A 25,816-nucleotide genomic window follows, 5' to 3' on the forward strand; every position below is an offset into this window, starting at 1 on the left:
TGTGTTGCCCTAACATGCTGTGGGATTACAGCACATCACATACCAGGGAAGATGAGGACATCAGCTGCTCCCATGTGAGATGCACCATCATCTCTCTGTCTCTGCTCAGAAAAGACAACTGGGGTCCCACACCATCACTTCCTTTCCTTTCAGCGGTCGTTCTGCATCAGGAATTCCATGCCAAAATTCCCACAAGAGGTGCTGACACCCTCTCCTGAACTCCTTTCACCATCAACCTGGACATGAGACAATAGATCAGGTACTCATGCCAATTCTGAATGAGGCATATGCCACAGATGGTGCATAATGCTCCCTGCTGCAGGCTCCTTGTTACTCATAGGCTCAGCATAAACCAGAAACCAGTTTTATTCAGGCAGTCCCTCACATCATGGGCTAATGTTTTGCCTTTCCAAGTGATGGCATACATCAGTTCCTAAGTAATTCTGAGTTAGTAGGAACATGATACAAAGATAACCCTCTCACTCCTGTTACTTCATCTGCTGCCCAACCATGGATCCCGGCCACTTCAAACTGTTTGTTCTTCAGCCTCCTATTTGTTCTGAACTCCTCTTCCAGGAATTCTCCATTTGCTGCCATTTCTTCAATGAGCCCATGAAGGAACCCATCATCCATCCCAGGTTTCCCAAGCCTGTACCATGTCAGCAACACCTTGAAGTAATATTAAATCTCACTTACACTTCCTCCAAAGGCATGGTGTGGATCCTCTTTGTTGGGTCCATCAGTCCCACCATGATCTCCTTGTCCTTGGTCCAATCCTGTGTTAAATTTAGGATTCCCATGTTCCACATGAAGAGGATAAAGGAACTTACACCAGTATCCCCTTCCTCTTCATCTATCATTGCATACACATTGAGGATGGCCCACTTCAGCTGCATATCCTGGTTGCCCCCTGTTCTGGTGCCAGGTGGAAAGCAGGGGCTCTTCCCTGCTTTCCTCTGTGCCTTAGCTATGTTTTGTCCCTCACCTGCTCTGCAGTGCAGGATACTGGATGTGGTGATTGTGGAAGCCATGGTTAAGTTTAGCAGGTGGTGGTAGATAATCAAGATGTGCAAAGACCAAGGCCTTTGCCCCTGCCTTTTGAAAGCCTTCTTGTGATGAGATGGCCTTATGGGAGCAAACAGAGCCAGAATCCAGGGTCCTAGGGCCTTAACTTTTCTGATGTGTCCATGGAAGCAAACATGCTCTTCTTCCTTCAACCATCACTGATGGTTTTGTAGGTACAACACACCTCTCGCTGACATTGTCTCCACCCCACCCAAGATTGGGTGGGGTGGGGGGGACTGGTGCAGTGTATGGATCAAGGGCCTGTGGGACTGCCAAGTGAGGTCAGTGTCAAGTGACTTGCATCAACTGAATATGAACACTGAATTTTTATTATTAGATTCTTGCCAGAACAGACCATGTGATAGGATAGCAGACAAGTACCCCTGCAATCAGATATATGTTTTTGGCCCCTTTTCTCCAAGAATGTGTTTTTTTCCACACCTAGACAAGTTTCCTTGTAGGTATGAATGAAACCTACTCATTGTTTTCTGCACAGATCATTCACTCCTGGTGGTGTGTCGACTTTTGTGTGCTAGAAGTCTAGGGCAGAACTGCTGAGTGGAATGACCGGAGACTGTAGGCAAGGCAGCATCTTGAACAGACATGTTGGGCCTCAAATGCAGAGAAGGCAGCTCTGACATTGCCTTCTCCAAACAAATGCAATGGGAATTCCCTGATCAATGTGAGGACAGGAGGAAATCATTTGCACAAAACATACAGATTTGTCATGATTTGGGGATCAGTAAGGAGACCATCTGCACCTGTTCATTGGTTGAGCAAAGCATTGTGCACCATGTATTCTGCATTACCTTGAAAGTCACTAGTGAACATCAGGTGACCAGTGAGTTCATACTGAAGGTGTTGGCAAAATGATAGAAATGACACAATGTCACCTGCGTTCCCTTCACTTATTCGAGGAATAGCACTGGCATTGTGTATATATTTGATGAAAGTACCACCCTTGGGTTTGATGAGTTCTTCAATAAGGTAGGGTGTTCCATTTCTGCTTTTCTGTTTATCCTTGGGTGGGGGTGCAGTGACTCAAAAAAGGCCACACTTGACAAACCAAACCTGGGGAATTTTAATTTGGTTGATCACCACATCTGGGGAGGATTGAGCTTGGACAGCCTCCAATTGCTTGTATACCAAGCCAAGTAGGGAATCAGCCCATATGATGCATTCAATTTCTCCAGCCAAAACCTGGACTTCTTTCCCTTTCCCCATTTGTACAAAGTTCTTGAAGCTGGACCCCCCAGGCTCTCCCTCCACATTGTTCTGTCTTGTGTAGCAACACTTCAATGCAACAGGTGTTTGATGTGTTTGCTTGAATACATGCCCCTGGCAATGGGGTCTTTCTTGAATGGATTTCTGGAGGAGCAGGCTGCCAGGATGACAGGTTTTGAAAGTCCCTGGTTCACTGAGACAAGAGCCACGCTGCTTGTTGACTGAGATATCTCTGCTGCAGCTGAGTGCAGTTCAATCTGCCAAAAAAAAGAGAACCTGTGACATATGAGAGTGCCAAATTCAAAGGCAGGAGCAGGAATGAACAAACCCACATCCCCAAATGTGTCTGTATAACATAATAATTCAGAGAGAAATCACTGGCATGTATGGAGGGGGGCATACTGGAAATGATGTGCTCCACCAGCAGTAAAGCCTTTGCACAAAGGGCCGCAGATATCTCTTCCCAGGTGGGGGTAGGTTGGCTCTCATTTGCTGCAGTCCTTGCAATCAATTCAGGCTGGACCAGGCTGGGGCAGCTTGTTTTCTGCCATTTAGCAGGGTGTCTTCCTTCAAGCATCACTTCAGTTTTGTGGGGAGACATCTCAGTTGATGGGGGTGGCTGGGAAAAGACACAGTTTTCCTCCAAATGACAAGAAACTCTGGACAGTATGCAGCTGCACTCCTGCTCCATATGCAGGATGATTCATTCATGGACAGCCTCTGGCATGATCAGTTGGACTTCGAAAGACTTTCCTGACAGAAACTTTGGCAGGTATAAGAGGGGTTGCCCTTTCCCTTGTGAGGAGTGGAGAAACATAAGTGGTAGAATAATGGTGCAGACAGATTGAAGCATTCATAATTGGTGCTGTCCTTTCCTTGGAGTATGAAGTCTTCACTCTGGCAAATGAAGCCCTTGGTCTCCTCCATAAAAGGATGCTGTATTGCTTTCACCAAGGACCCCTTGATTTCTTTCCAGCAAGCTTTAGCTGGGACTTCTACCTGGTCATCTAGGTGCTAGTCCTTGTTTTCAGGGGGGTGAATTGGATTTTTGAATCAGGGAGACTCCACCAAATTGTTGGGAACCCCTTCATCCATCAGAATAGAAATGCACAGCAATATTAATGAAAATGGTTTCCAGTTGCACTGGTGCATACAATTGATGGGTGTGTCTTGCAAACTCGATGGGATATTGGAGATGAGAGGCCATATAACCACACAAGGCTGGGGGAGAGAAAATTGGTTGCTCAGGCAAGGAATGGAGTGGGTGCATGGACAGCTGAGGCTGGGGCTGCCAGGCATCAGAAGACATTGCCCAGACTGAAGATTGAGAACCTGGGAAGCATTTGCACATGAAACACATCTGACTATTACTACTCACCCTGTTTTTTGGCTTCATTGTTCATCTGACAGATCACATTTGGGTTGGGTTGGAGGGACAGTGGAATCAGGGACACATATGTGTGTTGCTGGGAATGGAGAACAGTAGGAGGTTTCATTTCATAATAGATGTAGCATTGCAGACAGACAACCACAGGATTATCCAATCCTTTGTTTCTCAATTTGCAGTACAGTCCTCTAGCGGGATGAGTCCATTTTGGGAAGGGTTAGAAGGGCAGCACATGGCTCAGTGACACTGCAATGGTGCAGTGGCTTGGTATGTCAGTGTCACTTCAGGGATGTACATATGGCCAGGTGCAGAGGTGTCTGCCATGTTGAAAGGGGAGGATGTATCAGAAAGGTCAGAGGGAGGATAAATTAGATAGAGGTCCTTCCTTGTAGGGATATGCATTTATTTGGGGCACAAGTACATGTGTCATTTGGGTAGGCAAGGATGGATCATCAGAAATTATGATGCCTAGCCAAGGGCAAGGAAGGCAGGCAAAGCAGAAAGACAGGAAGGGCAGTGGGAAGAAGGTGCCCAGGTTGTGGATCTGGGCTGCATGATTGTTGTGATAGGATGGCGGCCAATTAGCATGCCGGAAAAGACAGGGCCATGTAGCACAGCCTGAAAATTCTGAGAAAGAAACCATCAGATCACTGATGCTAGGGGGACAAAAAGTTGGGCAACCATCAAAAGTGGGAGCAGGTGGTCCATTTCCAATCTTAATAATTGTGGGAATTGGCCATTGGATTTGTGGCATCCTGTGGCCTTTTACACTAACAAGATGTCTGCAAGCACTAATCAGCATCTACCTATAGGTGAGCCTTATTGACAAGCCACTTTGAAGAAATGATCTGAAAGGTGGGCCTGTGGCAGTCCCTGATGCAGAACTGCTTCCCCATATACAGGAGTACTGGGGTCATGGGATGGGTGACTCAGAAATTGCCATTTCCATCAAGCAGGATGTGGATGCAACTGCTTGGGGATGGGGACTAGGGTCCATATTGTGTTGATCCAACTTACTGGGTTACTGAGGTTGGACTCATAGGGCTAAGACAGTATTTTGGCAGTGGCAGAAAATGGGCCTCATGAGCATTTGGCAGCAGCATCACATGATGGACTCAATTGGACCACACATTGAAGAGGTGAGGGACACAATTAATGAGCCTAGTGTGAAGTGCACCTGTGACTGGCTCAGGCAGTGGGGAATCTTGGCACCCAGGCAAGCATCATGGTTGACTGCCTATGGAGTATGAATGCTGATGCCGGCTGTCACAGGGATCTTGTCCACAGTTATAATAGGGAATATCATGCAGAGGAGGTTCACCGCCAGCATGGGAAGCATTGGATCAGGAAACAATTCAAGATGGCTGGGGTATTTGAGCTTGTGACCATTGATCAGCATGATAAATGGCAGTGTTTCAGGTTGTATCTGCACCTTGGAATGGAGCCCTTTTCAGGCTCCATATTTTGGTTGAAAGTTTGGTGGACAAATTCCAACCCCAGGCTCATTTTCAGCTATTACTTGGAGATGGCTCGCTTTCATGGGGGTGAATCATGTGCTTCTGTTTTGGGAACATTGAGGAACTCATGCTGATGTGGGTAGGAATCCCCTTACTGACACAAAGTGACCCAGGCAGTGAAAACAATGGGATTGCAATGGGCATACATTTCTGTGGCAATGACTTGATCTGATGCTCATAGGGAAACTTCAGCATAGATGGAAACATGGCCACAGCAACATTAGGCCCGAAATCAAATGGAGCCAGCTCCGTCATGAGTTCACTTGAGGGTACAAGAATCTATTTGATGCAGGTGTCCATGTGAAGGTGTATGACCATCATGATTTTGTTCAAAAGTGAGTACAGCAGAGGGAATTGCATTGGGGGCAGTAGCTGACCATGGGAAGCAATGTATTCCATTGGCTAGCCATTCCATGGATTCAAAGAAAACTGGACAAATACATCAAAATGCACAATACCAGCAAGCTGTGCAAGGACAAAAAAAAACTGCTACCACAGGGGATACCTCAACATATCTTCTATCACCCTGAGCAGTATGACAATGCAGACTCTTTCAAAGTGGGTCCCTTGATCAAAAGCAATGATGAATGTTGATGGAATATAAGGTAGCAGTCACTCCTAAAGACTTATCATTGCCGGAACAAAATATGCACCAGCAAGTCATCTGGTATTTGAGCTTGTGCCAGAGGATTTTCATTTGGAGATGGACAGACTGTACCAAGGTAAGTAAGCATATATTGGTGAAGGAAAGTGTGCCTGAAAAGAGATTCAGCTTTGGGTGCACCCAAAGTGACCATGGGAAACTTTTGGACAATATATTGAGAACTGCTGGAAGGATGTGTACAGAGTGCAATGCTCTCATTGCCTTTGCTTTCTGCTAGGGCAGAAGAGGAACTGCAAATGTCAAACAAGTACATGGATTTGTGCCCACATGAAGTGGATGACAAAACAGATGAGGATGATGGTGCATGTGTTCTGGGAGGTGGATACTATGATGCCCTCCAAGGAATTGAGGAGCCTGGAAATACAGCCATGCAGGATCTGGAGGACCTCCTACAGGTGGACTTGACCAAACCTAATCATTGATACTGTACAAGGGGGGAAAACAGGAGGCTGGTTGGAAGAGAGGCATGGTGCATTTCTATCATGATCATTGTAGCAGTGGATTATTCTACAGTATTAAGGGGTACTAATTTTCTCCTTCTGTTGCCTTTTGCTGTCCCCTTGTTTGACATTGGCCTTGCCCCTGGTGGTTTCCTTTGGCTTTGGCTTTGGCTTTGGCTTTTCCTGCCTGATCCCAGCATTGATAGTTGATATCTCTTCTTCATGACTGTCTTCATGGTGACTGTCCTCAGGGTGCATCACATCCTTTTGATCTGATTTCTCTAGTGCTTGCATGTTGAGCCAGAAGTTGTCAAAGAGGTCCTGCCATGTCTCTTCAGGTTCCTTGTTGTCAGATGACTGATAGGAATACCAAGCTATGTCCAGAGCCTTGTCCAGCCATTGATCCTGAATGTGACTGGGAATGTCCTCCCTGGGCCACTGCCAATCTCAGAAAGAAACTATAGAACAAGGTTATCGAGACTGTGAGAGTGGGGAAATAGATACTTACTGTTCTTGTAACCATGCTTGTGTCTGAGGCATGGGTGAGACAACCCTTTCTTTTGACATTCTATGCAAGCAGTGCCTTCCCATCTGTAACAGCAGTGTTCTAACCCTCTATGAGGCATAGATCAGTGCCAACACTCATAGCACATATCACATCTGAAATAGATCTGCAATTCATGAGTAAGGTATCATGGAAAGAAGGTCAAGAATGGACCCAGAAAGGAAATGGGAAGAGGCCTTTGACCCTAACCACATGTGCAGACTGGCAGACTTCAAGGTCAGGAATAAAGTCAACATCTACACTCAGAGGTGGGCAGCAGAGAATGTTGGTATTGATATTGCCAATTTGATGTTGAGTGGAGAGGACCACAGCACTCTCAGGATAGAGATCAAGAAGAGGTTCTTGCTCAGGATCAGGCCTAGCAACATGTTGGGAGAGTGAGATAATGCCTTTATAGATTTCTTCCTGGGAGGATGGTTGGCCAGCAGATTCAAGATCTGCCAGCATTTTGTCTGTGAGGAATGGACACACATCAAAAGAACTGTTGGTCATGAAATCCTTGATGGATTCAATAATGAGGTGTGGTAGGCCTTCCAAGGTGAATGGCCATTCTTCAAGATCATATTGGAGATGGGCTGTAGCAGCATGCCTGAGGACATCACACAGAAGCAGGGTGAAGAGGGGAGTGAAGGGGGAATTGAAAAGCTGGCAATGGAGTAGAGGATCGACCTAGAATAGAGGTCAGATAAATTAGGAAAAGACATGCAATGAGAAGACTGACAAAATAGGCCTGAATCTTGGCTATCCAGTTAGCAAACTGATGAGGATGGTTGTCAGGTTTGGGGGAAAAGGGTGTGACCTCACAGAGCATGCCTATATATTTAGTGGAGTATACATTGTCTTGGTACCTTTCAGCTATGGTACCAAGGCTGCCAGATTTGCATTGGCACAGTACTTCAGTCAGAGTCCAGTCTGGACTGAATGACTTGTTGACTTCCTCGAGGTATTTGATGTCAACGTGCAAAGAAAATTCAAGCTTCCAGGTCCACATATTGACAAGATTGTGAGCAAGGGGCCCACACATTTGTAGCCATGTGGGTATTTTCCCCTGGTGAATCAAGTGAAAGTAGGTGGACTGTAATGAAGATGAGGAGAAGAAAAATTGGTGGAATTGGGAAGACATACCATCCACTTCCACTGGTCATTTACACCACATACTGCATCAACTATGTTGAGTGGGTGGATAATGGGAATGGGAAGACAGCATTCAAGGTCATTGATGAGGTCCTGAGCTTCCTTGGAGTCAAGTATAATAAGAAACATGTGACATTGAGATTAGGTGGGTGAATTCATCTTCTTCGATGTGGCTCAGAGGAGGGAAGTTGCAGTGATAAGTTGAAGGAGAGGTCAGGAATGCATCAGGGAAAGCCTCAGTGTATATGTGGCCAATGTAGCGAATGAAGAAGTTGAGACTGCCATGGTCAGATTTCAGGGTATGTGAATACCACTGCTCAGAAAACTCCTGTGAATGAAGGTTCAGCACTATGGAATGAGGACTGTGTTGTGGAAATGCTTACATGAGTGGATAAGAAAGTTGGAAGGGAAGCTTCCAGTGTTTCATGACTGTGAGCATCAAGAACTTCTTGAATATGGTTGGTGAGCTCCTCTTCAGCTTTGACAAGAGTTTTGATGGCCTCAAGCACCTTGGGATTGAATGAATAGGACACCTGGTTCTGAGTGCCAGAAGAAGCTTCTTTGCTGGAAGTATGGAGGGTCTTCAAGATAGCCAGGACAGAAGCATGCTTATGTGCAAGCACTGTGTGATCAGAGAGCCCTTCCTCTGAGTGCTGGAGGGGTCTGCTTTGATGTGGGGTGGAGGGAGGTAAGATAGTCTGGTCTGTTTCATCTTGGGTTGATTGAAGCTGATCAAACTGACTACTTCAATGGGAAAGGGACTGCAATTGTGTTGGGTCAGGAGAGGGATGGTCTTGAAGGACAGTGATGGGAGGAGGGGAGATGACAGGGAGGTTGGGAATGGTGTGTAATCCTTCAGCAGCATCTTGGGGAAGGAAATTTGCTCTGATCATTGCCAGCTCTTCCCTACAATAACTTTGATGTGATTGCTTGTGTGTTGGAGGAGGTGAAGGAGTTTCCAGGCATTGGAGAATCTCTGTCAGAGAGGAGGGACATGTGTCTTGTGGGGGTGTTGAAGGATGGTGAGCGACGCTGGGTTCAGGGTCAGGGAGTTCTGCTGGGGGGCTGTTGCTACTGGGGAGAGTAGAGATCCAATGCCAATAAGGTGTGCACTGCCAAGGTGGGGTTTTCCTTTGGTTTGCCATGAAAATACAAGGAACAGGAGAAAGAAAGAGAGAGTGGAGTTGACAGTGGTAGACAGAGGAATGTGCAACTTATAGACAGTGATGTGTGCTAAGGGACAAGGCCACAGAAGATACTGTGTGGTGTTAAAGCGGAGCTTGAACCTAAATTTAATTACCCTGCATACAATGGGTCTGAGTATTTAGGGGAGTCAGACCCTCATAAGACCCTTGTGAGACCCTATGCGAAATGAAGCTGTCCTCTCCTGCCGTCCGTAATAGAATGAGCTGGATAGAGGTGTCGGAATAGGACTGCGTGCACGGGGCAAACCATCAAACGCTCGGGCGCTTCCTTCGTACGGTGATTGGTGCGCTTGGCGGAGGACCCCGGGATGCGCGGACCCGGTGCTTAGCGCGTGTTTTTTGGTGCGTGATGAGCGTAAGAAGCATAAGAATTTGCCTCCGGGCGGCGTTGCCCAATTTGCTCGGCCCTCGCCTCTCTCCTCCTTCTCTTTCCTCCTCCATCCTCCATTGACTAGTGGCGATTTCTACTCATATTTCTCTGGGTGATTGTCTTCTAGACGACCACAACGAGCAATTACTTTCATCACGGGGCGATTAAACTGTAAAAGCAGCGACGAGGGTGGCGTATGAGCACGTAAGTCATCTTCAGTCAACACAGCAGAGGAGCCGCAAGCGCTGAAACATCGGTCCGCGTTGCTGCAGTTTCTCAGTCGCACGCTCCCCCCGCCGCCATCGCTATCATCAGTACTGACCGACACCTGTGTCGGCCATCTCGCCCTTTCATTATTATCGTCTTACTTTCCTCCCAAGAGGTTCAACTCCACCGTGTCGTCCTCATTCGTGCCTCCGGGCCACTTCTCCCCCTCCCGATCTCACTCCCATTCACCATCATCACCAAACCCCTACTCACACTCTCAAAGCAATCAGCAGCAGCGCACTTCATCACCTCCCAGCTCGGACTTCCACCTCCCCCCGTCGGTCCTCTTCCCCTCTCCAGCCCGGCTCAGGCTGTTGATGGGCATTGGCTGGCTCCTCTTTGGCGGTCTTAGCGTACTTTCCATGAACGCTCCACGCCTAGGATGGGACTGGAGGACCGTGTTCGGTGCCGCAGCGGGCACGAGCATGGGGGAGGCGGGTTTGATCGAGCCCCTGGAGCAAGTCAGGAGTGCAGGAATGCTATTCATGTTTATGGTTGTGCTCGTCGTCATCGGTACGCATCCAACTTGTGCAGCATCCCATTGTCGTTGACAGGGTTTTCCTCTAGCATACTTCACGAACCCGAACGAAGCCTCCTTCCGCACGTTCCTTACTGAGCTCACCTTCCGCAGGCACCTCACGCAGCTACATATTCCCTTGGATGACAAGTCCAAGTCCACATCTGTCACGGTGTATAAAGGCACAGGCGCGGGCAGTGCAGTGTCCAAGTCATCTGACGTGGGCGCTGAAAAAGGTAGCGCGAACAAGTCATCCCTCTCGTCAATAGGAGGGAAACAGCAAACTGGGCTTCTATTTACCAACCGCGCCGCGGTCACCTTCCGTACTGGCCCTCACAAGCTTCGCTCTCTAGGTATCTTTTCCATCGGCATTGTCCAGCCCGTAGTTAATCCTCCCGCTCCCGGGGAAGTGATCTCTAAGCCACCGTCCAGCAAGGCCGGGCGTTTGTCCTCCGCCATCAATGGCACAGCGTCAACATTGGCGGATGAGTCAGCCACCCCTGTGGAGGAACTTCCGGGTCTATGGATCATCGGCACATTTGGCACATGGTGGATTGGCGGTCCGCTCGTCCCTGTACCCCAAAGGAAAGGCAGGGGTAAGGAAAAATGTAAAGAAGGGAAGACCTCAAGCGCCAAGATCCTCAGCATACACAAGCTAAACAACGTTGAGTCTGCTGAAGGTCAGAACTTTACGAGACCCTGATATAGTGGTACCTGTGTGCTGATACTGTATCACAGGGATTCCTGAGGCTGATACCCCGATTTCTGTTCTGAAACTACCTTCCCGCCCGTCAACGCCGCCGCCTTTGCCCAAGTCTGCCTCGCTTCCCCTTCATGCACAGGAGACACCCATCGTCAAGCCACATGACTCAATACTCAGCCCTGCTCGTACAGCTCTCACGCAGTCTCCATCCTCGCTTGATCTGTCTTCCCCTCATGCGACGTCCCTGCAAATCACATCCTCTCTGCCTCAGCTATTCTCGAATGAGCCTGCGGTGGTAGCTCTGCTTGCGGAGATCAAGCGTGCCGAGACGGCGGTATCAGAAGTGCAATCGCAGATAGATCAACTGCGATCGCAGTCAACCGAGCAGTATGATGCGCTCAACGCCTCCGTGGAGCAGCAACGGGAGCGCAAGCGGCAGGATGAGGCGGAGAAGAAGGAGCTGAAGATCAAGACGCGTACCTTAGACGAGAGTCGTCGGCAAGCGGAGAGTGTAAGGAAGGATGCGGAGAAGAAGCTTCGCGGAATCCAAGCTGCTAGGGATGGCGCAGCACAGAAGAAGCATAGGCTCGAGTGCGAAATCGAGCAGCTGAAAGAAGCGGTGGAGAGTCATGGAGAGAGGGTGAAGATGCTCCAGCGGGAGAGGGAGCGGAAAGAGGTAGAGGCGAAGGAAGAGCTGGAGCAGAAGTCGGAGGAGATCAAGAGCAAGGAAGTGGAGGTTGCGACTCTGTCTGCGAGAGCACAGGGGTTAGAGGAGAAGTTTAAGCAAGCAGAGGATCGTCTGAAGCGCGTGCGGGAGGAGGAGCAGAGGCGCCAAGCGAGGGTCAAGGCTGAGCAAGTCGCGCGCGCTGCCAACGCTATGTTCGAACAGCAGATGAAGGACCAGCGCATCAAGCATCATCATGCTGCGCACTATAATTCGCCTTTCCGTGGTGGCACGCCACATGTTCACACAAGGCCGCATGTTGTGCATTCCCACACTGCACATGCGCACCACCAGGCGAGCTTGTTTGACCGTCGGCAAATGGCTCACCAGCAACATCCTCACCCACCGCACCTTCAACACCAGGCTCAGAATAGGAATGTCTCTGGGCCGCCGGCTCCGCATACGCCGGACGGACCAATCTCTCCCACAGGACAGCCCGGAAATCGCAGCCGGTCGCTTTCGCTCAAGGGGGCTCGTGCCCCACTGCCTGGTAATGGTTCCGCAATGCCCTCAGCAACGGCCAGTGCTATTGCACAGCGGGCAAAGGGATACTCGATTTTCGACCAGGACATCGCCGCGGCAGGGACTACTACACCCCCCCAGCAAACCTTCGGATTCGGATTCAACCCAACCATCGGGGATAGCAACCCGCATACACGTGACAGATTGGCTGAAAACTTACTTTCACCCGCCGCTGCCTCCTTCCTTCCCAGCAATCTCCTCGTAGAACACAGTCCGCGTCTGCTTTCGGACGAGAGTCCGTACTCTAGTCCCGCTTTCGAGAAGGGTGAATTCAGTGGCAGTCAAGGCAGTTTTGAGGGCAGACGCCTCTCGCAGCCCAATGAGCTCACTAGGTCTGCCACCGAAGACTGGCGCGCCGTTGGCAGCGGGAGCAGGCGCGGATCACATCCGGAACATCCAGATGAACAATTCAAGAAGGTTCTAGACCAGATGATGGAACAAGCTGCTTCCATCGCTGTTGCCGGGTTAAGCTCATTTGACCGGTACAATGACCAGCGGGCCGCTTTTTCTCCTCGTCACGATTCTGCCCCGCATAGTCCCATCATTCTGGACAATGACGCCGCCAGTCTGGGCGCTATTACTGGAGGTGATAGCAAGAGGCGCTGGTTTTCGTCCTCGAAGAAACCGGCTCTTAACCCGGACGCCAAAGTGTTCACACCACCTGCTTCGTTCATGGCCTCCACTACCAGCCTGCCGCAGATGCATTCGGGAAACGCCAGCTTCAGCTCTCGCTTCATGCCCTGGCGCGGATCTGGCCAGTCGGGAACTTTGCCCGCGTCATTGTTTGCGGATCTCCCGGTGTCAAGCACGGACGGACCGAGCTTCTTCTCCTCGCTTCGCGCTTTCCAGCCATCCGCAGACGAGCTTCGTGCGCTGGGCGTTGGTAATCCTGCTAGTCGCTCGCGGGAGACGGTTAACAGCTTCGGTTCCTCTGGCGGCCTTGTTGACTTGCCATCTCCGTCCTCGATCTACGCGCCTGGTTTGCCTCACATCCCACCTGGACCGTTTGAAAGACCCAGTCGACCCGTTTCTGGCAATGCCAGCCAGATTTCGTTGGACAAGTCGCTGGCCAGCACGGCCGCGGCAGTGGCTGCTGCGTGGGAGGCGGATAGCGTGAAGAACGGGAACGCGCCAAGCAACTCGTCGAACAAGCGCCCGTTTGGCAGGTGGTGGTCCCGATCCAAAGAGGCTGTGAACGCGGCCGCTGAAGACGACAAGCCGGCGGCCGCACCCGGACCGATCGAGCGCCCGTCCAAGACTGTTAAGAAATCGACCACCGACGAAGACTGATCTGTAATCCCAAAGTTGAAATCCTGGCTGTTCTTCCTATCTCGTTGCGTTGATCGCGGCTGTCCCTTCGCTTTTAGCTACTGACTAAATGATATGTAACTGCCGGGGACGGACGGAGTTGATGTTAAGTGTAGAATGTGATCGATTGTGCCACTTCAGCGGGGGGCCTTTGCTGTGCATCGTGTGATCATTCTGATTGTTGAGCCAGTTTTTGGCTGTTGTTCGGGTTGCTTCCGGATTTGGGTTTTGGTTCGTGGTCCCTGACTGCGGCACTTCTCATCGTCAGCCTTTCCTCTGCTCGCCACAATGGCGGAGCCGGTCATACGGTCAAGGACAAACCTCTTCTTTTCATATAGGGATTCAGTAGCACGGTCATCTCGGTCACGAAGACGAATTCAGGAGCTGGATGAGCACTATGGCGCACGAGAGGACATGGCGGATGACGAGAGGGAGGGGCTGATTGGGCTGGGTGATCGACGGCATGTAGCACTCGACATGGAGACATTACCTCCGAAGTGGTACGCTGCTGTTTACGTACAATTTTTGAAAGGATCTGACGGATGACTGTTCCACAGGGTAGATGTTTCTGATCAGGTCGAGGACACCCTTCGAGACACCGCCAAAAAGAGTACGCCAATCTGTCGCCCCAGACTAACACCACAACCCTTATCATGACTTCCTGCAGTAACCGAGCTGGACAAATTGCAAGCAAAGCATGTTCTTCCAGGGTTTGTCGACCGAAGCGCTGAAGAACGGGAGATTGAAGCGTTAAGTACAGATATCACACGAGTACGTCTTCTATATAGGCCTCCTCGTATGGCACAACACACTGAAGGCTGTAATCTCAGGATTTCAGACGATGTCATAGTCTTATCCAACGTATATCACAAGCCGGTGCATCTCACACATTCCCTCCAACTGCTGCAAGGCAACAAGAGCAGCGCATGGCAGTCAATGTACAACGAGGTTTGGCCGCAAAAGTCCAGGACCTCAGCGCCACCTTTCGAAAGAAGCAACGTGTCTACATGCAGAGTGTGTTGTCATAATATCGGCACAGAGTGTCCAAACGCTAACCTGGAACTTTGCAGAACTCCAAGGGCATGCAATCAAAAACCAAGATTTACTGGTCGCTTCGGGCGCAATATCGTTAAAGGGAGCCGAAAGCATGACAGCAGTGGAAGATGATCTTCAAGCGGTATGCGTTTCCACCTCTTTGCCAAGACCATGCCTCATCTGTGCCTAGTCTCGTTCGCAACTGTCCGGAGAATCCCAGGTGCAGGCAATTGCAGCCCCAGACCTGGACATTGCCCAACGAGATCGAGAATTAACAGAACTTGCAAAGTCAATTGGCGCTCTCGCCGAACTCTTCAAGGACTTGTCTACTCTCGTAATCGATCAGGGCACGATTCTGGACAGTGTGGAATACAATATCGAACAAACAGCAACACATGTGGAGGAAGCGGTCAAGGAACTAAAAGTGGCGACACAGTGCGTCCTAGATATTTTCAAAGAATAATTCTCACAACAAGGTTAGATATCAACGCAATACCGGTCGGCGATACTGCATATTTCTACTCATCCTTATCATTCTTGGACTTATATTGGTTCTCATTTTCAGGCCGCGTCGACATGGCGCGGCACAGGCCCCACCACCGCAAGCACCCATTGATACCCCTGTATCGGAATTATTCCCTCGTAATTATCGTGTACGCTGGTGATAAATGTATATTCCATTGTAATGCTAATCATATCGCTGCCTATCCTCCCGTGGTCCAAATTATTCTTCCTTGATTATGGGCGCTCACAAAATATTCCGCTTCCGAATGATCCCGACGGAAGCATCCTCATAGGCTCAAGTTGCTCTCTTCGTCGCGAGTCGGCCTTTGGTTTGTGCCTTTGCTTTCCTTTGCGCTCCCTAAGTTTGTCCAGTCATGGAGACGATAAAACGTCCCCTGGAAGAGGACTCCATGACAGCGTCTCCCTTTCCAAAGCGCAGAGTATTATCAGCCGGTGACGGCTCACCAGTCCCTGTTGCAGTTGACAACCATGGCTTGGACGTGGAGGTAAGGAATCAGTCAGCGCCCTCTCAACTACCCTCTGACCGCTATCTTCGACGCAGCTCTTTCAAAAGGAAGCATTGTGGCGCCAGATGAGGCAGTATTCTAGGGATAAAGATCGAGCAGAGCGGAAGGTTGTAGAACTTAGGCACAGACAGGAATCGACCGAGGCTGCGATGGCTGCGATGGAGGCAACTTGGATCCATGTACGTGTAACGCTGATCGGCACTCTTCAACCAGAGGTTCTCATCTCGCCTTAGCTTCTGGATGTAATACAGGAGCGTGTTGGTACTGGAAAAGACAAGTATACTCCGGAGAGTGAGTTATCGCCTCGCTTCCTAGAAGACCGGCAGACAATGCTCATTACTCATAGCTCTATTGCGTCTTGATCGATATGCAACAATGGAGAATGTGGCTAATCAGTTCAAGACACAATTAGCGGATCGATCAAGCTCCACAATAGCATTAGTTGATCAGCTCGTGAACCCCGAAGTAAAGTTAGAAACCGATGCGAATCGAAGCTGGCAACAGGATGCCCGTCGCGCTCGTGAACAGGTATAACTGACCCCATCTCGAGCCTAGATGATCTCTGATTGTAAGTACGTAGGCGGATGTCACAGGGGCAGAGCTACAACTGCTGCGCAATCGACTGGTGCAAGCTGAAACCGACCTTGAGAAGTATAAAGAGGAGTTATCCCAGTCTGAAAAGCGTGTGGACCGTTCACGGAGTAAGACCGTCCAGGCCATGGAATCGAAAGAAGCGAAGCACGAAGAGGAGACACCGAAAGCATCCACTCCAGATGAGACGAAACCTCAAGAGGAACAGGAAGATGTGCCAATGGTTTGTAAACTTTGATTTGCTTCAGCTTTCTTCTGACAATATTTCGTTCAGGAACCCGCAGAACCCAACCCACCTTTGACTAATGGGCATGTTCCTGCGGAAGACAAAGAAAATTGGGAGCTTCGTGCCAAGGAGCGCGAGTCGGAGTTGCAAAAAGTCAGCGAGGAGCAGATGCAATTACGAGAAGAGATTCGAAGACTGGGTGACATGGTATGTCCTCTTCGCTCAGTTTCATTGGCCTTCAGCCTTATCGTGACAATAGGTTGGCTTCCCATCCCCAGAAGCCATCACCTCGTCCCACACTTATCTAGCTTTACTTGCCGAGGCCAAGGAATGGAGATCACAGGCAGAGGAGGCACAATCATTCACAAAGCCGCTTTTGGAGCGCCTTGAGAAACTGATGTCGGAACGCACCGAGTTCCACGCGAAGACTGAGGTATGCCACGCGTGGAGAATCCATTATCTTGCGTTAACATTCCTGACAGGAGGAGTACAAAAAGAGAACTGATGAGCTGGAGCTTGTTATTGAGAGGCGACAACATGACTATGCTCGCCTGCGGGTGAAATGGGAGGAGATTTTCGCCGAAAAGGAGTCATTGAAAAACCGAGAAATGGAAAGGCAGAGGAGCACTAGCGAGCTCAAAACACTGGTCACCAGTTGCGAACAAAGGATCAATATTCTGCAATCCGAGGTCAAGCGTCTCCGTGCGAGATTGGCTGCACAAGTTGGAGACGCCGATCTCCTTGCCTTCCTCATCGGATCCGGCCCAGACGCCTTTTCTCAGCAAGAGACAACAAAACAACTACTGTATGTTCTGGTTTCCGCCCTGGTCAGAACGCACCCCAGGCTGATAAGATTATAGCGAGGCACGGAAGAAGATAGAGACCCTCGAGACCCAGGCCTCCATGGACCAGAAGAGTTTCCAGGATACTCTCGACAAGGCTCGCAAGTTCGATTCGTTGTTCGGCGCGGACGCTAGTATTTCGCTCGACCAGAAGACGGTTGCCAGTAAGCTTGCCGCCACCGAGGAAGAGCTGCGTAAAGCAAGACTGAAGATGCGGGATGACGAAGTGGTGCGCTGATTGTTTGTCATCGCCTTGTTCTCGCTCAAACATGTCCGCAGACCACCGATGCCCTCTATTCTGAGATTGATCGTATATCCGCGGCTTGGGATAGTCTTGAAAAGCAAAACAAAAGCAAAACGTTTGAGATGGTGGACTTCGAAGACAAAATACGAAAGCTGGCGAACGAGGTATGTACAGTGCCCTACGTTTTAGCTGTTGAATGACATCCGGTCGCAGAAAGCACAAGAGCAAAGCAAATATTTTGCTGAGAAGAAGAACCTCAAGGAGGCCGTCAACCAATATGACTCAGCAATCAAGACCAATGCAAAGCAGAAACTTGCCATTGACCACCACAAGGAAATCGAGAAGAATCTCGAACAGCAACTAGCTCAACAGCAACTCGCGACGACCAAGGTGGAGGCTGCGCTCTACGACTTGCAAACCCAGTTTAGGTCGCGGGAGACAGAAATTGCCAAGTCAAAGGGCATGAATGCGGAGCTGGAGCGGCTTAATAACAGGGTTCGTATGATGACTAACGAAAATTTGCCCGTGAGACTGAAACCGTCGCAGCTTCAACATCAGAATAAGGACGGTGGAGTTATGTTCCTGAAGCAGCACGAAGAGCTCAGAAAGGCGAGAGAGGACTTGAAGGTCGCACAGGAGGAAACCAAGCAGGTGGCGATGAAGATGCAAGATACACCTGTAGTGACAAGTGCTGCAGGCCCTGAGGTGCAGGCAATGGCGGACGAGAACAGGAAGCTCAAGGTGAATCCTTTTAGGCCTTTCCGCTGAGTTTGGTCGCTGAACTATGCTTAGGACATCCTCAAGTGCTCCACTTGCCACAATGACTTCCGCAGCCAGATCTTGCTCAAGTGCATGCACAGTACGTTGTTCAATTCATTATCAAGAAGCGGGGACTCATCGTTATAGCTTTCTGTAAGTCATGCATCGAAGCTCGTCTAAAAAGCCGACAGCGGAAATGCCCTGTGTGCAGTCTCCCTTTTGCACAGTCAGATGTTCAGACATTTTACTTTCAGTAGTTTCTTTCTTATTCGGGTTTAATAACGCATTTTGTATTTTTATCATAATTGGAGGAATAGTATTGTGCGGGCACCGGCAGAGTTACTGCAGAATGCGTAGCTTACACCTCATTCGACATCGTGCATAACATGGAAACCAATCCTCGAGACATTTACGCCAGCGCACCCATTGGGTCCCAAGCAGGGTACATGTGCTTCTCGCCCTTCTCGAAGATCTTGACGAGGTCCAGATCCGCAAGTGCCTTAGGGACGACGACTTGATACACATACTCGTCGAACCATGCGTCGGTCATGACGAAGAAACCCTTGTCGCCCACCGCAGGGCCCCAAGAGTTCTCGACCTTGTATCGCACGGGCTTGCCTGCTTCGTCAAGGTGCACAGCGGTAATGACCATGGCATGGGTCATCGCGCTCTCCCCAAGCTGCATGCGCTCAGCCTTCTTTAGACCGAGGGTGATGTTGAACGCGTTCTGCACGAGCAATGAGATAGGTCATTGGAGTCTACCCCATACATTGACATATGCGTACCTCGTAGTCGTGGATTCCGCAATCCATGATTCCTAGATCGCGGTCTGAGGACTTGCTAACATCACATCCGAAGAACACAGGTTGATTGGCCTTGATGCTCCTGACGATAGCGCCTTTGAGCCTATCGATCTCTGTGTTCACGTCTGCTTTATTCAGCATTAAAGCACGATAATAAAACGAAAAACGTACAAAGCACAGGCCTCGCACCCCAGACATTCCCCAGCCGCTCGACGGAGTACAGTGCGTTATACGAGTTCCTGGGATCGTTCACGATCGAGAACGCCGTCAGGGGATCATAGGGCGTCGTGGCGAACGTCTTGAAGAACTGGATTGGCGTGCCAGTGAATACCCTGGCATTGCCTGGCTTGTCGTAGTAGTCCCACTTGAAGGACTCGTCCCGCTGCGGGGGGATGCCGAGCGTGACACTGAGGATGGTATAGACTTCTTTCATGTACTCCCCCTTGGTCTTCTCGAGGGCACGGTGTGTGGCGGCTTTGGCAGCTTCGAAAGGAACTCCGCGGGAGGTGAGGGCAGCAAGGAGCTGTGCGCTCTGGCGGCGGAGGGAAAGTCCGTACTCGCGCAGTTTTGTGGTCAAGAGGGTGTCCATCGCCCGCGAGTTGGAAGATGAGTACGATTCGGGGAACACGGCCTGTGGAACGACACCGTACTTCTCCAGGATGTTCACGGCCATATCCCATTGCCCGCCGTCGCCGATCGGAGAGGTGTTAAGGAAAGAGATGAGCCGCGAATCGAGAGGCTCGTCGACTAGCTCGAGCATGTTCTCGAGATAGTAGTTGGACTTTTCGAGCTTGTCGTAGAAGAAGAAATAGCTCTGCGACAGCTGGAAGTCCTCCAGGTTCAACTTCTTCATGATCGCATACCGGAGTACGTTCGCTGAAATCAATCAGCCGACATGTACAGATAGTCCTGTTGAAGACGTACTGGTAGCAAACATCCAGCACCTCCCACTCGCATTCTGGCTCGTAATAGGACCAGCCTTGAAGTCCAGCTGTGTATTATACACGTGGGCATCAGTGACCTTAGCCGCAGGCTTCAGGAGTGTCGTGCTCGGGTCGCTCTTGCTCAGGATAGTACGGGACAGGGAGAGCTTATGGTCAGCCTCGAGGGACGACTGCCATTCTCCGATTGAGGGAAGAGAGACGGATCCCGAGGGGATGGCGAGGTCAAGGGAGACGGAGAGGGACTCAGCCAGCTCGTCTGCTGTGGGCACTGGTGCACGATCTTGGATAATAACAGCCTTCTCTGACAAGGTAGAGGCCGGCGCTGTACGAGGTGTAGACTGAAAGGCTCCCATGGCGTCTTAGGAGGTGATGGGACAGGAGAAAGAGCTGTACATCGTCCATGCTGGCAAGATGCGAGATATACATCAGTGGGCACCCTCGCGGTTACGCGCACAGCGTCTGTTGACCAGTGAACCTTGAATGCCCATGTGCACGTCTGATAAGGGATTGAACAGTATCATAAGGGGTGATAAGACGACGGTGAGTTGATCAACCGCCGAACACGGCATAGTGACGAAGAACAACTTGACGGGTACTTAACGGGACTCTCCTGCATGGACACCAATGTTCTCTAACCACAGATCATCTCAATGAAAGTATCCCTCACATGGCCACCCTCACTAGCTCCCATCTGCATCAGGCCATGGGGACAAATCAATCTTTCCACATGTTAAGATGCTGGGCTTATCAGAGATGACATGGTGACTTCTCTGATAGGGTTCGAAGATGTTCACCAACCCAAGATCAGAGCTTCTTTCACTCTCCTCTCCCTGCACCTCATATATCTCTCATAGGCCATCAAGTCTCTTTACACTTATGGACCAGGAAGTGTTTATGAAGATGCAACATGGAGTGGGAATATCACTGCATGTGTTTGCACCTTGGATGATCTGTGAACAATGATGCTGTTCCACACTGTTGGGATGGGCCCAGGAGCCCAGATGCAAATAGGAATGGCTTTGCTGGCTTCCTACAGTGATGCAACACTTCTTTGGCTTGTTGATGTGAGGATCAAAGAGAGAGAGGGCAGATATTGTGATGGGATGCTTTCATTTGAGCTCCCCAGCAGGAGGGTGAGAAATATTAACATGTCACTGCTTTCTTGTATGCTCACCATTTACTTGTCTCACACCTCTGTGCACTGATCCACTTACACAATAACTTTCCCACAATATCTGATTACCTCTCACCCAAACAGAAGAAGCTGGTCAAAGGCATGTTGTGAGCAAAAGGCTAATCTGAGGATTAGATTACCAATCTTGAATAAAGCAAATGGCTCTTTCAGCCCTATGGACATTGTGTCATATTTGCTAGGGTGTGCAGCTAAAACTTTTGTAGCCACATTAAGGCACTCACTAAGATCATGCCAGAGGCAGTCATTAGCTAGTGAGTGTACTTTTGCATGAAGGAACTAGCAGTGGCAAACCAGTCCAATACCTTTTGCAAGTCCCACAAGAGGCCTTAGATCAGAGTGTGGTATACTGTCAGGGCACCAGCTCATTGTTTGGTCAAGAGACATGACTAAGCCTTTATGACATGGAAGTAGCTGGTATACCTTGGCATGTGCTGGAACCTGCTGGAAGGATTGGATGGTCAGGTGACCTGCTGTGCATGGCTGTGCATGACCTCATATGACCTCATCCTTGGTCATATGACCTGATCACCTGACTAGGCTGAGTAAGCAAGATGTTCTAGCAGGTTCCACCACAGAGGTATAAATATAAGGCCTACTCTGCCTGGGGACTGTCTCTTCAGACTTGGTCTCTTAGGATCATCCACAGGTACCTATACTGTAGATAGGTCTTAGTCATCAGGTCTACTCCACTTCCTTGTTGCCTGCTTAGACTCTTGGCACTCTTAGGTGAGCAGACTTAGTCAGCCTGTGTTGCCCTAACATATACTCTGGCCCCATCTCTCCAGAAAGAACATGGCAGCAGTTACTGTCTGGTGATTGACTCTATCATAAACAATAGGGGAGAAACCTACTAACTGGTTAAACTGACCTGCTAGGTGATCAATAACCAACATGATGTAGTCATAGGCCCTGATAATTGAATCTTTCTGTGACAATTGCAAGGAACAATGAGGTCATCAGGAGGGAGGGATAGGTCATCAGCCTCTGCATTATTAGATTCCACATCATAGTCTTTAGAGCAGATGCATCCTAGCTAGCATATACTCACTCCTCTTCTTCCTAGCCCATCATCACCATTTGTGGAAGATGACAAGCTTGAGGATTCAGGCATTCCACATATCCTCTGTACTCTTCCTCTATTGTACTCTACTAGACTAAACTCTCTACTTTACTTCATTTGCACTCTAAAGGCTACTGACAAAGCAGATCCGACACCCTAAGGTTCAACTGCCATTACACTTTCTCAGTCACCTTGTCCAATAACTCTTTGCAGTACATAAATCATCCAGTATAGAGCTTTTAGCCAGTGGTTCATTAGTTCTCAGCTCATTGTGCAAATTGATGGATGGAAAGAGTGGTGGCCACCCCTGGTTATCAGAACTTGTAAGGGTATGAAGGATGTATGTCCCTGCCATGCTTCAGCCACAGAGAAGTCATGCTCATCTTGTGTCTTGCATAGTACTGTGAGGGATGGGGGGCCTTGTGCTTCTTTGGAGACTGTAAATATCATTAGTAAGGCTGTTGTGCTGTTAGGGGAAGCAGCATACCTGTGTGCTGCTTGTTACCTTGCCCATGCTGTTGGTGGTCAAGAAAAGTGCTATATGCTGGCAGCAATGACCATGATGAAATGCCCTAGTGCCTGGGGTCTTCTGCATAGCCACACATCATAATCAAGCATAATCAATTATCATTCCATATGAATCATTCTCCTTGGACCACATGTGGAGGGACTTCCCTGGCAAGCAAAGGATGCTGGACAGCAAAGTAACTATTCAGTGCCTGGGGGTCAAGATCCTGGTGTCTCACCTGTGGTCCCTGTTGGATAGTCTCCTGCCACTGGTCAGAGAGGTGACCCCTCACAGCTGCAAGGCAGCATCAGCAGGCAAGCAGTGGGATCCCTGCCAGGCTATGACATCAAGAGGCCATGATACTCTCAGCAGAGGTACACCATCAATAGGATTTTGTGGGCCTGAAAGCCAGGATGAGGCAGACAAGTTCCTCCTCTGCCCTCATCTTTATAATACCATACAGTCCTCATATCCCATTACCATCAGAGTAGCAAGATAATTCATATCCAGTATACCCTCTATGTCATTACACCCGCCGCGGCCTGGCACGCACTGTCCAGCCCACGACTTAGGTTCGTCACCCATACAAACACCTGCACTGCCTTAGCCCTGCAGTCCATAGCGACCTCTACAAGCCACAGCCCGTTCCAGACTGCGTGATACTTTGCCCAGCTCTTGACGAGTGAACGGACGAGGGAGAAGGAGCATCCCTGCTCCGCCCACCGTTGGCGGAAGGCATTGACATCCGCTTGCCAGACTGAGAGCCCGCAGTAGCGCGCAACGATGACGAAGATGCGTGTGTCACCGTGTGTTGTACAGAGCGCTTGGTCGAGATTGCGTGTGAGGTCGTTCAGCTTGAGAATCATAAGCAGCCGCCTACTCTGCCGTCAGTTCCGCCCACTATTATGGTGGGGAGTGGAGACATACCTAGGCATGTACCTCAACAAGCGGAACAAGTCCGCGATCAACCCCTCTCGAGAGATGATCGCCCGGCGCATGCGCTCCATCTCCTCTTCCGACGCTGGCAGGAAGTCCATCACGCTCCCCGGCCGCTTTTTCTTGCGCTTCTTCTCCGCCTCATCCTCCTCCTCGTCCCACGAGCCAGCTAGACCTGCACGGCCGGTGATGATGCTCTCGAATAGCGGATACTGTAGATGTATGTGTTAGCTTTGCTCGAGCTAGGAAGGAAAACACAAACCATGTCATCTCCCACGTTGCACACTATCTTCGCGTACTTCCTCCGGTCTAATCGCGTCTCCTTCGAATTCGGCGTGATCAGCGTCAACCACAGTCGTGCATAATTCACCCGCAACTCGTCGTCAAGGTCAAAATACAGGCCTGTGCGAGCGTAAGCACCATTCCGCACTCGAAGGCCAACTGACGCACCGTGATCCAGAAGCACGATCTCAAAGTTGTACGGGCTCTTGCTCCCTTTCCTTGCCGGACGAATCAACAGATTCCCTGGATGAGGATCCGCATGAAAGAACCCTTTCAAGTATACCATCTCGCTAAAGATCCTCGACAGCTCTTGGGCAACCCTGTTCCTGTTTATCCTATGCTTGGCGAGAAAGGCGAGGTCGTCCACCCGGGCACCCTCGATGTACTCCATCACCATCGAGCGCCGGTTGGCCCAGAGCATGTCGGGGATGTAGAGGCTTGTCTTGGTTTCTGTGGAGAAATCCCGGATGGCACGGAGAGCGTTGCTCGCTTCGTGGGAGAAGTCCATCTCCAACGGCAGATTCTCTTGCATCTCTTCGCCAAGCCAGGAAAACTCGAAGCTGGTGAGAGTGAGTGTTGCTCGGCATGAACCTTAAGCACGCACTTAGGGAAGAGGGCCTTGACCCATTCGATCGCAAACATGGTCGTTTTGATGCTACGTCCAAGTCAGGTACCGCTCCCGCAGGCGAGCCGAGCACACTCACTCGACCTGCGCAAACTCCTCTAGATGCGGATGCTGTATCTTAACCGCAACCTTCCTTCCCGTTTCTCTGTCCACAGCCATATGCACCTGGGCCAAGCTCGCTACCCCGACCGGCTCCTCGTCAAAGCTCGAGAAGAGCTCTTCAAGCGTCTTTCCCGTGTCTTCTAGGAAGAGCGCGCGTACCTGCTTCATAGGCGTGCTTGGACACTGGTCTTGCAGAGGACGCATCGTGCTCGTCCATTCTGTCGGGAGCAGTCGAATAGAAGACACATGTTGTCCCATTTTGATGTATATGCCACCGTTGGTCTTGAGCGCTTGGAGGACACGCAGCGCGCTCCGCTTGTGACAGCGCGAGTACGCGTCGAACATCTCCTCAGGGGTGTAGTAGGAAGAGTTGAGCGTGATCTTGTAGTCTATTATAGATGCGGCCACGGCGATCCCAAAGATGCTGCACCGCTGCACCGCTAGCAGCGTGTGGCGGAAAGGCTTGTTCGTGTGGTAGAGCGTGACACCGGTCAGGGAGAGGACGAGGAAGATGAATGGAGGTTGGCGCCATAGTGGGCGCTTTGGCGCTTCTGAGCTGTCAGATGCAGTCGAATTCGCTCGTACAAGTGGTCGTCGTCGTGTTGATCTAGCCAGGCATCGAGCAGCAGATCGCGGGATGGGTGCGTAGGTCGACCATTGGCAAACAGGCACGCTGGAGGTCAAGTACCGTCTAGGTGGACCTGCCACAGCGGTTGTGCGCCTTGCGAGTGCTGCCAGGTGATTAGCAAACATGGCCGTGGCCCTGCAAGAGCACTTCTGTACACTCCTCAACAGGGTATCAAGTCCAAGACGAGCGCTTGAGAGTAGTGAGTGGCGACCTACCTCGAACGGCGGCCGTGGTTGAGGGACTGTTGTGTCGTGTCGGTAGGGACCGCCTGAATTTTGGGAAATCGCCGCGATGAGGTAGTCGGGTAAGGCCGGATATTCGACAACGGATCGCAACGGGAGAGGGATATGATTGTGAATGCAACATTATACAATGGTGTTCTAGTACTTTATC

The 25,816-nt window shown here is 50.2% G+C and overlaps 6 protein-coding genes across 6 annotated transcripts; 3 read left to right on the plus strand and 3 right to left on the minus strand.

Annotated features, from left to right (window-relative positions):
* Positions 1-334: 334 nt before the first annotated feature.
* DACRYDRAFT_105339 (uncharacterized protein) lies at positions 335-1,031 on the minus strand (the record flags this gene model as incomplete). Its single annotated transcript, XM_040768078.1, has 4 exons — positions 335-433; positions 484-649; positions 697-776; positions 831-1,031. 4 exons carry the CDS (start codon positions 1,029-1,031, stop codon positions 335-337), a joined length of 546 nt encoding a protein of 181 aa, XP_040631169.1.
* Positions 1,032-9,707: 8,676 nt separating this feature from the next.
* DACRYDRAFT_20856 (uncharacterized protein) lies at positions 9,708-13,733 on the plus strand. Its single transcript, XM_040772113.1, has 4 exons — positions 9,708-9,775; positions 9,844-10,351; positions 10,406-11,035; positions 11,094-13,733. Exons 2-4 carry the CDS (start codon positions 10,156-10,158, stop codon positions 13,592-13,594), a joined length of 3,327 nt encoding a protein of 1,108 aa, XP_040631170.1. The 5' UTR covers positions 9,708-9,775; positions 9,844-10,155; the 3' UTR covers positions 13,595-13,733.
* Positions 13,734-13,900: 167 nt separating this feature from the next.
* Positions 13,901-15,110, plus strand: DACRYDRAFT_105341 (t-SNARE; the record flags this gene model as incomplete). The annotated part of the gene is made up of 6 exons (XM_040768079.1): positions 13,901-14,112; positions 14,170-14,222; positions 14,280-14,383; positions 14,443-14,626; positions 14,683-14,789; positions 14,838-15,110. The coding sequence occupies 6 exons, from the start codon at positions 13,901-13,903 to the stop codon at positions 15,108-15,110; spliced, it is 933 nt and encodes a 310-aa protein (XP_040631171.1).
* A 415-nt stretch (positions 15,111-15,525) lies between these two features.
* On the plus strand, positions 15,526-18,597 carry DACRYDRAFT_87516 (uncharacterized protein; the record flags this gene model as incomplete). Its single annotated transcript, XM_040776813.1, has 14 exons — positions 15,526-15,657; positions 15,714-15,857; positions 15,912-15,969; positions 16,025-16,206; positions 16,259-16,492; positions 16,544-16,702; positions 16,755-16,928; positions 16,978-17,300; positions 17,356-17,566; positions 17,617-17,745; positions 17,795-18,076; positions 18,128-18,322; positions 18,374-18,440; positions 18,488-18,597. The coding sequence occupies 14 exons, from the start codon at positions 15,526-15,528 to the stop codon at positions 18,595-18,597; spliced, it is 2,400 nt and encodes a 799-aa protein (XP_040631172.1).
* A 152-nt stretch (positions 18,598-18,749) lies between these two features.
* DACRYDRAFT_105343 (peptidase C1B bleomycin hydrolase) lies at positions 18,750-20,440 on the minus strand (the record flags this gene model as incomplete). The annotated part of the gene is made up of 4 exons (XM_040768080.1): positions 18,750-19,067; positions 19,126-19,268; positions 19,315-20,019; positions 20,068-20,440. The coding sequence occupies 4 exons, from the start codon at positions 20,438-20,440 to the stop codon at positions 18,750-18,752; spliced, it is 1,539 nt and encodes a 512-aa protein (XP_040631173.1).
* Positions 20,441-23,368: 2,928 nt separating this feature from the next.
* Positions 23,369-25,640, minus strand: DACRYDRAFT_76659 (ABC1-domain-containing protein; the record flags this gene model as incomplete). Its single annotated transcript, XM_040776218.1, has 6 exons — positions 24,773-25,640; positions 24,673-24,723; positions 24,237-24,628; positions 24,049-24,188; positions 23,778-23,998; positions 23,369-23,729 (listed from the first exon to the last, which is right to left on the minus strand). The coding sequence occupies exons 1-6, from the start codon at positions 25,546-25,548 to the stop codon at positions 23,369-23,371; spliced, it is 1,941 nt and encodes a 646-aa protein (XP_040631174.1). The 5' UTR covers positions 25,549-25,640.
* Between the last annotated feature and the right edge of the window lie 176 nt (positions 25,641-25,816).

The sequence above is a fragment of the Dacryopinax primogenitus genome, assembly GCF_000292625.1.
Source record: "Dacryopinax primogenitus strain DJM-731 SS1 chromosome Unknown DACRYscaffold_4, whole genome shotgun sequence".
In the NCBI taxonomy this organism is placed as follows: Eukaryota; Fungi; Basidiomycota; class Dacrymycetes; order Dacrymycetales; family Dacrymycetaceae; genus Dacryopinax; species Dacryopinax primogenitus.